Here is a 9250-nt window from a genome sequence, read left to right on the forward strand (position 1 = left end):
CCATCAAGAAGTCCCAGCCACGATGACTGTCAGTCACGTTTCATCGCGAAGTTAGCCCTCGTGCTCGAGGACCCGAGAGGCAGGAAGCAGGGAGCACAGTAGTGGTTGGCCACCGAGGCGCGGAAGTCCTCTTCGTCGTCACATGTCCTCAGTCGCAGGCTGGTCATCCGCGTGACTGTTTCGCGCGATTGTATTGTGCACCTTTCCGAGTTGTTGCTGCTGCAACTGTTGATTGTTGATCGTCGACGAGTCCTAGACTTGGAATTATCTCGGTTGTGCTGTGTTGTGGGAGATTCCAACGAGGATGCAGAACCAGGAGCCACAGATTGGACATGTGCCTGTGACGCAGCCGAAGATGCCTGCCTCTTCGAGTAAGTTGGAATATTTTTGGTTTCGTGCTGTGGTTGAAAGAGGTCTTTGAGGATTTTTCGGAAGTGTCAGATTGGATTTGGGAGTTTGTATGTATTGTGAGGAGCTTGGTCCAGTGCTGTGTGGGAGATTAGGTGGTGAATGAGGGGTGGATAGTTTAATTGATGGAGGATGGAAGGGTTGCTGAAGTTAATTGTGAAGAATGACTGATAAATTAAATTTTTTAATTAGGCAAAGAAAAAGAGAATCTTGAGAAATTAGTTATTCTGTTGTTAAGGCTATTCTTTTGTTGCAAACCATTTTCTGTGTAGCAGTATTTTAGTGAATAGTGAATTGAAGATTATAGTTAGACTACCACAAAAAATTACCATCACGAAGGAACTCAAATTCCCAAGAAACCGTGAATGTTACGTTATACCACTTGCGCTGGACCAAACTCGAGTAATTCTCCTTAAATCGTTCTGCAATGTTGTCTCGTTTAATCTTACGACTTTTCCATAAAAATTCCATCGATTTGCTGTTTTTACCACTTCCTCAAAGCCTAGAGAGTTTCATTTCATCTACCATTTCCCAACAACAATTTCCAAAGTCTTGGGATTAGTATTTCCGCTCGACAGATTAACTTAATGCCACCCTCTTTCTTTCTCGCCTCGTTGAACAATGCGCGGTAAAAATCGCAAGTCGAAAAAATAAAAATGTCCAGTTTCTGGCGTTTTCCATAACGGTAGCCTCTATTCCTCACGTAGACGGCAATAAAAAGAAGCCTGCGTTTACTATGCTCGTTAGCTCTGAAACCACAGTCATAAAAGCTGTTGTCTGCTACCCCTCTAAGCCTGGTGTCACCGTCGAAGTAGGTAATAATTACCTGCCCCTTTGAAGGATCTTACCTGAGAAGGAAGGTGTCACTTGTTTTATTGTAATTTTTAGTGTTATACAAGGTGTTCCATTCTTCCTGGCCACCTGGAATATCTTTGTTTCCAATAATATTACAGAAATATTTCAAGAAGCAAAATAACACTGTGTCAGAGGGTTAATACACTGGACCAAAACATGATTGCATTTGAAAAATTCTTAAGACTTTTTTAACAAAGAATAGTAACGAATAGAATCAAGTTAGATTTGAAGTGTTAACTATTTCTAAAATATCTATGTAGAGTTTTTAAAATTTTACTAATTTTCTAAAATAATATCAAAACTTTAAAGTTCCCGTCGCTCTCTACTATCTTCCACCTTGCATTTCCTGGGTATTCGTTCCCACTTAAAGCAATTCCCCAAAAATTAGATAGCAATTTTCACGTCACGATCATTAATCATATAGGGTAAGTGGAAGGCATAGCTAATCGTCATAGAGAGGGTTGTTTCCCATCTCGTGCGAAACAAATAGCATATGCGCGGCATTTAAACTCGATGGACAATCGTGCATTTAAATGATTCGCCCTCAGTGGCGTTCATCCATGAGAAAGTGACGGCAGATGGTCGAAATGGAACGCGGTGACTACGAATCTCCGCGATACGTGGTAACAGGTTGTCGTGGGTGGTTGAGCTCTGGCGTCATTTGTTGAGGAATCAATGCGCTAGATTCGTAACGTGAACCCACTAAATAGGGAGACCCTTTAAAACCCACCTGGACTGCTTATTTCCACTAGCTTATTCGTACCATTAAATATAGGAAAAGTATCTACTTTAATAAATACTTTCGATTATTTTTAATCATCTGAGTCAAATTTAATTATTAAAAATGTATATCTACACTTACTGCACAGTTCAGTTTAAGAAATAGAAGTTGAGAAATTATTTGAAATATCTTCATTTTCTTTAAAGATTTGCAGACACACCTCCGGTTATTTTCAATTCATTTCGTGGCTTGCATATGATTACTGAAAGTATCGTAGCGATCGAAGTCATTAAATGGGGTGGTAATAGCGAGAAGCTAAAAAGCACATAGAGTATCGGGTGGATGTTTCGCCCTGGGGGTGGATCATGGCAACCCCCGCAGCCGCGGAGGGCAAACAGATGACGAATGAATACACGTATATGAAAGAGGTGAATTGGTAGGCGTCTGGTACGTGACACATGCCGCGAAATTCCCATGCTCCACTAACGATGCTCGTAACACCTGATGGACGATGACAAAATGAGTGGTGATGTCATCTAAGGACTAGGAGATCAGAGATATTTTTTGTATATTCGTCACCTGCATGCTGTGTCACTGTAGAATACGTTCAAATTAATATTTAATCAGTCTGAGTTTCTCAATAATTAATTCGTAATTAGTAAAATAAAAAATATCCCAGAAATATCAGAAACTAGAGAATGATTTATTTGGAGTAGCATACATTCATAAAAATGTTCACTCAAAGTGCAGAGAATTTTCCACTCCTAAATACTATCGGCAAAGGCACTTTAATCCCAAGATTCTTAAGGTTTTTTTGTCACGAGTAATTCTAAGGGAAGATTATCCCAACTTTCCTTTAAACACCGTTTCCTTTCTAATTCTTCCGGAATTTACGATTACGGAGATATTAAAAATACAAAAAATTGTTTGGAGAAAATAAGAGTGAAATTATTCTATAGGAAGTTATTGAGAATTTCGCTACTATTATTTCCTTCGTGGAAAGAATATAAAAAATGGTAGAAGTCTGGAAGAGTACGTAACTTGATTCGATAATTGCGGGAGAAATTGCTCAGCCATTAGAAAAAACTTCGGAGACTCTAGCTTCGGTTCAATTCTTTGTCGGGGATGAGACGATTCACCCCTTTCGATGTTCCATAATCAAGTCAAACTTTTCCCTCGATCTTATCGTCACGAACCTGCACCACTGAAATTGCTCGATCGACGGTCTTATAACGGAGAAAACTTCTGAACAAACCGACGCTTCGGTGAGTGAATCACATCCGGTCGAATCGACCCCGAAATTAACCCCTCTGACAGCAATTGGTAGTTTTCAGGGCGAAGAGAACATCGACTGTCCGTCATTTTAATATTTCAAAGAGAACACGACAAATGTTACTTAGCCATAATTTTATTTCATTTAAAAAAACTTTAATTTTTAAGTAGTCTAAATTCTTCGCCTCCTACTATTAAATTATTAGAAATCTTTCCAATTCAGTGACTTACTATATAATTAAATTTGAAGTAATACCACTTTAAGCTCAGTCAAAAATTTTAATTCACCAATACCTGAAACTTTAAAATTTTTAAATTTTCTTTCTGTTTCCCAAATTTTGTTCTCTTCATCCATCAGATTACCCCCACTGCATCATTTTCTACCTCAAAAGGCTAGTGAAATAACCACCCTGAATCAACCGCTTTTGCAAGAGTAAAGGTGTGCAACCCCCAAGGCACAGGGAAAAACTAAGGGAAAGGTGGAAAGGCAAGAAGGCCAGTCGATTTTGCAGTTCCCCTCAGCTGGAGCACGCGATTTGCGTGTGGCTAATCGCAAGCAAGCGTGCGCTTCTGCTCTCAAAGGGGGCGAAGCTCGATCACTGTAAAAATCCTATGAATGATTGAAGAGCCGACGGAATGGAGAACGACGGGCGGAGAAGATGCCGAGCGTTCGAGCAAAACACAGACCTCGATTCCGTCGACGATGAAAAATTCAATCGCGAGTGGCCACGCGTTCAATGCAAATTTAATGGGTCTCTGAAACGTAGGCTCGCAGAACCTTGCACGAGTCCTCCGACGAGGAAACCGCGTTCCTTTGTGCTCCGCCTTCTTCTGTATGTCTATTGGTAGCTTCCAGTTACGTACTTTGAAAATTGTATTACTAGAAGAAAAGCACGCGTGTGTAATGATAGAGTTATACTACTTGCAATTCTTAAAATGTGTTGGAGCTTGTTTCCTATTTCTTTTTTCCTCGTGAATCGAAACTATTTTTCTTAATGCTTGGAGGGTGGAAATAGGTTGGAATTGTGAGATCTGTAATAAGGCAATTATGTGGAATTGAATATTTGATTGGTATTTAAGTCTCAGAATTTTTTAAGGGTAAAATAGGGAAGTTGATAATACATACAACACTGAGGTTCTTATAGCTATTTCAGCTTCATTTCCTTTATAAAATAGGGGAAGTTGCTTAGCACATACTTACTGAAAAATATGTGAAATATGTACCAATCTAAAGAATATTCATAAACTGCATTTCAAGTGTTACTTTATACAATTAATATTTCATCTTTACAATCATAGAAAAAATTATATTATAAGGGATTGAAAAATTGTCTTGTATTTAATAATAAATAGTTACATTTTCGTGAATTGAAACATTTATTACACTGCTGGCAACTATTTGAAAGAACTCCATGGAAAGAGGATTCGCTAAAATATTCCCTGACGAAAAATATACGTACACCAACTTTCCCTTTATCGTGGGAGAAAAGGGTGTTTCTTCATCGTGCAAGGGCGCACCCCCTTTACATTGCAACCCGTTTATTGCAACGGTCAGTACCCATACACTCCACTCCATGCAATGCTCGCATTTTCGTTAATATTTTACTCGAAAATGCCATTCGCTGTAGAGTCTCCTCTCTTTTCATACAATAGGTCAAAATTTTGGAGAAAAGGCTGATAACCTTGGCATCTCCGCAAGCGACTGATAAACTTATCTCTTGAATGCAATCAACAGGTTGTTGCTGCATATCATGTAAGTAATAAAAAATTGAATATGTACAGGAATATCTTATCTTAAATTTTTTCTATTTTATTACACTTATATCAAAATTTATATATTAAATAATACAATCCAGAAGTAGTCATAAAGGGGTTGAAACAAAAATCTTCAAATGTATCTGAATCTATCTCATCTCTTCCCCAAATTTCACAGATCTGGTCAAAGAACCGTATCCTTCGATCTCTCAACAAAAACAGACTTCACTGAAAAAAAACTTCTCACGAGATCCCTTCCCTTCCTCCAGCAGCATTCTCCCAAACAACTTCATGGAATAAAAACCCGCCCAAGGTCCCAGTGTCAGACTCGATCTGGGCCCGAGCACAATCTAGCCTCCTTATCTCTCGAACAAACAGTCCCAGACACTGTTCCGCGATGGTCCATCCACAGACTTCGCCACTTTGCTTTCCACCCCCTCTGTCCACCTATCCATAAGGGGAGAAAAAGACTGGCAAGAGTGGATTCGAAAACGTTTAACCTTCTGTCGTATAAGATCCACGTTAGGTAAGATAAAGGAGCCGAGGGAACCGATCAAGGGAGATCAGGCGATACCAGTCGAAGTGTCGTGTTTCGGGCTGCTCACTTAAGGGCTGCTGAATGCAGCAGCCACATCCGGTCCATTCAGCCCCATTCACCAGCTCGGTCGTACTCAATGGCGTGGGCGGAGCTCGTGACAACGAGTTGCTACCCCCCTCCATTATATACGCACCACACCCTTTGCTCTCTTGCTCCCACGCGGAACAGGTATACAGAGACGCGCGTCCAGGAGGTCCTCTAACTCGGCGACAAATCGATCCCATTCATCGACAGTCATTCACGTGGGATCCGTGTTTTCGATGGTAAACTGCCGATACAAAATACTATTGGGCAAGGTTTCGAACCTGGTCTTCGCCCTCGGGAATGGGTGTCAATGCGACGTTTTGCTGTGGATTGTGAGGCTTTTTGTTAAGCCTGAAGAGGTTAAAACGGAGTTACCCCGCGGGGTGGAGTGAAGGGGATTGGCACGAGTTCAATTACTCCAATTATAGATTCACTTTTTTTTTTATTATAGGAGTACAGTGGATTCTTGAATTCATAGACTAACGAGGGACTTGTAATTGTTTCAGGTCGCATCCTTTATGACATCCCCTGCAAGGTGTGCAGAGACCACTCTTCAGGGAAGCATTATGGAATATTCGCCTGCGATGGCTGTGCTGGTTTCTTCAAGAGATCGATCAGGAAGAACCGTCATTATGTCTGCAAGACGAAATCTGAAGGGGGCTGCATGATTGACAAGACACATCGGAACCATTGTCGAGCCTGTCGGCTGGCTAAGTGTATTCAGGCTGGCATGAACAAGGATGGTAAGCCTGAGTCTAGAATTACTTCTTTTAACATCGAAGTCCTCATTTCCATCAATTTACAAAGTGTTTTTAATCTTGAAAAAATAGAATTTATGACATAGATAGATTTCGTTAAACTTTCACTGTGTACCTAACACAGTAATTATTTTTGTTTCATCTGTAACTTGAATGTTTTTTCTAAAGACTCTTCTAAAGAATACAGATAAGCCTATCTGTCCTGTGCCCCGCCATAAAAATAGAGATTTGTAAGGGCAAATAAACATGTTCCTTAATGTGTGCTAAACGGCATGTTAACGCGAATTTCCGTATTTTTCCAGCTGTGCAACACGAACGAGGCCCACGAAACTCGACTCTACGTAGGCAGATGGCCCTGTATTTTAAAGAACCCGAAATGATGGCCAACATGGTACCCCCACCAGCAGCAGCCTTGGATCTAGCTCTGCCTAAACCACCGACAGAGCCCCGAGTCTCGATGGCTGCGCCAGCCCCACATCATCCCCTTCCACACCCTATTTACTGCAACAGCATGGCCATGTCGAAGGTAAGCTTGTGTCTCGAATAATATTCCACCATTTCAGATTATTAGCCACAGTAGCCAATTACATACCATTGTTAAAAAAATTAAAAAATCTCACTCAACCCCCAAATCCTCTATATTTAAACACACAAGTGTCCAACCAGTCACTAAATCTCGAGTTCCAAATTCCAGATTCCAGTCGTGGCGGGACTGCCATCCGTGCCGCTGATCCCAGCGATAACAGCAGAGTCCATCTGCGAGCAGGCAGCAAGGTTGCTCTTCCTGAACGTCCACTGGGCCAGAGATCTAGCAGCAGGCACGAGCCTCGTCCTAGAGGACCAGCTGATACTCCTGGAATCCTCCTGGAGGGAACTGTTCCTGCTTGCAGCCGCTCAAATCCTCCCGACCCTGGACCCAAGCACCCTCCTGCCCCCTGGACCTCAGGGTCTGGGCCTAGCAGTGGAGGTGAACCGATTCAGGGATACTCTGGCTGGCTTCCACGCGATGAACCTGGATCAATACGAGTTCGCGTGCATCAGAGCGATCGTGTTATTCAAGGCAGGCTTGGACAGCGAACCTCTGCCTAGTAGCAGAAGCAGCAATGGTTCAGCATCCCCCAGCACTGGGAGTAGACTCAGGGATGCTGGTGCTGTGGCTAGGCTGAGGGATGGGGCACAACTTGCTCTGGGTCAGAGGCTCAGCGGCGCTTCCTTCGGCGCACTCAGGTTTGGCAAGCTGTTGCTGTTGCTGCCAACCCTGCGCTCCGTCTCTGCCCACGCGATTGAGGAGCTGTTCTTCAGGAGGACCATTGGAGTTATTCCTATTGAGAGAATTATCTGCGATATGTACAAGGCGGCTTGAAGGGAGATTCTTGGTGGAAATGTGGTGATAGATTTGAAGGGTTGACCATATGCCTTAGGATTGAGGGTGCAGGGACATTAAGGGGTTTGAGGTGGCTGGGTGATCTGGGATGGGATTTTGATGTTGGGATACTGAGTGGGAGGTTGTGGAATTTCTAGAGTGATGGGTGAAGAGTGGATCTTGAGAGTGCTGTGGAGCTAGGATTGTTGGCAGATTTTAGATAGGGATACACAACCTGGAGTTGTATAAAATTTTAGGGATCTTTCTAAGGAGTTGACTTCTCTGCCAAATGAGGGGTGCATAGTGTATAGAAAAATTGAATTTTATTCAGAGGATTTAAGCGAAATTGTACAGCTGAATGCTAGAATGATAGAATTGAATGTACTTTACTCACATAATCTGTGATATCAACATATCACAAGGGATTGTACGTGACGAAGCGGAGAAAGACGATGCATTGATTATTTTTATACCATTGTATCATATTCAAGACTCGTACGAGGTACGATAGCAATAATCTAGCAGCTGCCTCCGATGGCATTAACGAGATTTAATAGAAGCTACTTTGGATGTAAGATCGAGAATCATCTTTTGATTTTTAGAAGACTAGAGTATTAAGGTAGTCGTAATTTTTACGAGAAGTACTTTGTTTTAGTCGCAAGTTCATGGCAATATAAAACTATATGGAATATAAAATTTCGTTGAGATTAGGGGCTGTAGGCTCCGTGGCAGCTAAAAAGATTGCGTAGGAATAAACGAGACGCGTGTACAAATGTAAATTACATCTGTACGGATGAATAATAGAACAGCAATAATTAGTTGAAATATATTCGGAGATATTATCGCGCCTATGGCGTGTGGCCCATTGTACATAAATCTTTAAACATATGTAAATAAAATGTTACAGAGAGTAGAACTAAGATACTCGTCTCCTACACCTAAATTATTTAAACCAAAACTACCACTGTCTTTTCCAAATTTCTCGATCTAAATATCTATTTTTAAAGCTACGCCTCTTAAACAAGCCTCTCAACAACTAATATCAAAGCTCTCATTTTTTAAACCATCTTTACTTTAAAATTCGCAATTATATTAATCCCTCTCCTTTTTTAAATCTTACATATTTACGAAAAGCTTCCCAAACAGCCCACTCTTCTTTCCTTCCCTAAAGGGAAAGGAATCTTTCAAGGCAACGCGGGGAACGTCTAAATTTTACCTGCACTTCCGTGGCACAATGAAACGCATTTCACGGGAATTTTACGGTGATTTGAGTGGTAATCGCGGCACAAAGGTTGGCCCGCGTCCGAGTTCCTCCTCCAAGGGGGGTGAGAGGCTGTCAGTATATTTAGAGGCATTTTCCTACCGTGGTAGACCAAGGTGTAATCACTAAGGCGGGTAAATAATCATCTTGGTTGACCTGTGAGAAAGCAGTCGGAGGGAAAAGATTCGAATGGAAGTCGGCCAGCAAAGTACGCATCGACGTCTCTTTGTCGGGT

General features: G+C 41.7%; 1 protein-coding gene across 1 annotated transcript; it reads left to right on the forward strand.

The window, feature by feature from the left end:
- The first annotated feature begins 304 nt into the window (after positions 1 to 304).
- On the forward strand, positions 305 to 7754 carry Tll (nuclear receptor subfamily 2 group E member tailless). The gene is made up of 4 exons (XM_076383263.1): positions 305 to 371; positions 6140 to 6376; positions 6694 to 6917; positions 7086 to 7754. Exons 1-4 carry the CDS (start codon positions 305 to 307, stop codon positions 7752 to 7754), a joined length of 1197 nt encoding a protein of 398 aa, XP_076239378.1.
- The last annotated feature ends 1496 nt before the right edge of the window (positions 7755 to 9250 follow it).

This window comes from Calliopsis andreniformis, chromosome 8, assembly GCF_051401765.1.
Source record: "Calliopsis andreniformis isolate RMS-2024a chromosome 8, iyCalAndr_principal, whole genome shotgun sequence".
In the NCBI taxonomy this organism is placed as follows: domain Eukaryota; kingdom Metazoa; phylum Arthropoda; class Insecta; order Hymenoptera; family Andrenidae; genus Calliopsis; species Calliopsis andreniformis.

Excerpts from the sequence above, each read along its gene's own strand:
- Tll (XM_076383263.1), top strand. The coding sequence starts at position 305 with ATGCAGAACCAGGAGCCACAGATTGGACATGTGCCTGTGACGCAGCCG. Across the intron at positions 372-6,139 it reads GAAGATGCCTGCCTCTTCGA|GTCGCATCCTTTATGACATC; the intron begins GTAAGTTGGAAT and ends TAATTGTTTCAG. Across the intron at positions 6,377-6,693 it reads GGCTGGCATGAACAAGGATG|CTGTGCAACACGAACGAGGC; the intron begins GTAAGCCTGAGT and ends GTATTTTTCCAG.